The sequence below is a fragment of the Morone saxatilis genome, unplaced genomic scaffold (assembly GCF_004916995.1).
Source record: "Morone saxatilis isolate NCDOM2014 unplaced genomic scaffold, NCSU_SB_2.0 Contig23, whole genome shotgun sequence".
Taxonomy (NCBI): domain Eukaryota; kingdom Metazoa; phylum Chordata; class Actinopteri; family Moronidae; genus Morone; species Morone saxatilis.
In genome coordinates this window covers 126,973-127,762 of record NW_023339796.1, presented here as the reverse complement: position 1 = coordinate 127,762, position 790 = coordinate 126,973, and the positions used below count along the sequence as shown (strand labels likewise).

General features: G+C 49.6%; 1 protein-coding gene across 1 annotated transcript in view; it reads left to right on the top strand.

The window, feature by feature from the left end:
- LOC118334390 (mitofusin-1-like) overlaps window positions 1-707 on the top strand; it is a gene marked incomplete at its 3' end in the record, with an annotated part of 8,180 nt that extends 7,473 nt beyond the window's left edge. The window contains 3 exon segments of the mRNA XM_035670293.1: window positions 114-216; window positions 296-516; window positions 606-707. Coding sequence (XP_035526186.1) covers window positions 114-216; window positions 296-516; window positions 606-707 — 426 coding nt within the window.
- Between the last annotated feature and the right edge of the window lie 83 nt (window positions 708-790).

Genomic DNA, 790 nt, shown 5'->3' with positions numbered 1-790 from the left:
TAGTCAACAACAGAATCTGGATCACCGCTGTTTGTCCTGCTGTCCTGAATTGTCAAGAAAATGTCCTGGAGAACATTTATTACCAGAGCTGTCTGGTTGTTTTCTGTCTTCAGAAGCTGCTGCAGCACGTGGAGGAGCGGATGGTCGGCTGTTTGGCTCATCGCTGCTCCGTCAGTGTCCTCAGGGACATCAGAGACGCTCAGAGACACATGATCGGTACGACGTCTCACTTTGTTCACGTGCTTGATTGCAAACAGCCGATGACGTGATGGTGGTTTGTGTCCTCTGTCCTCAGACAGCGTCCGTCCTCTGCTGTCTCTGTCCGTCCAGGAGCAGCTCTTCGCTCCCTCCGCCTCCTTCGAGTTGACCTACGACCTCGGCCTCGCCGCCATCTGCGACGATTTCCGTGAAAACATCGAGTTCCAGTTTTCTCTGGGCTGGACCGCCCTCGTCACCCGCTTCATCGGAGCCGCCAACGCCAAGCGAGCACTGAGCAGCTCCAACCCACGACTGCAGGTGTTTACAGCACGTTCTTCATGTAATTAATGTTTTATCTTCTGTTAATTATTCAACAGCTCATTGAAACATTCTTCTTCTCTCTGAAGGAAAGCCCCTCCTTTAAGGATGAGATGGTGGTTTCCATAGCAACGGGCCTGGTCTCCGTCACCTCCCGGGCGTCCATGACAGTGCTGGTGATCGGTGGAGTGGTACGGCAATATTGATTTATATTAGTTATATATATATATATATATATATACAATATTAATAAACAGTGTATAAACTCCAGAGC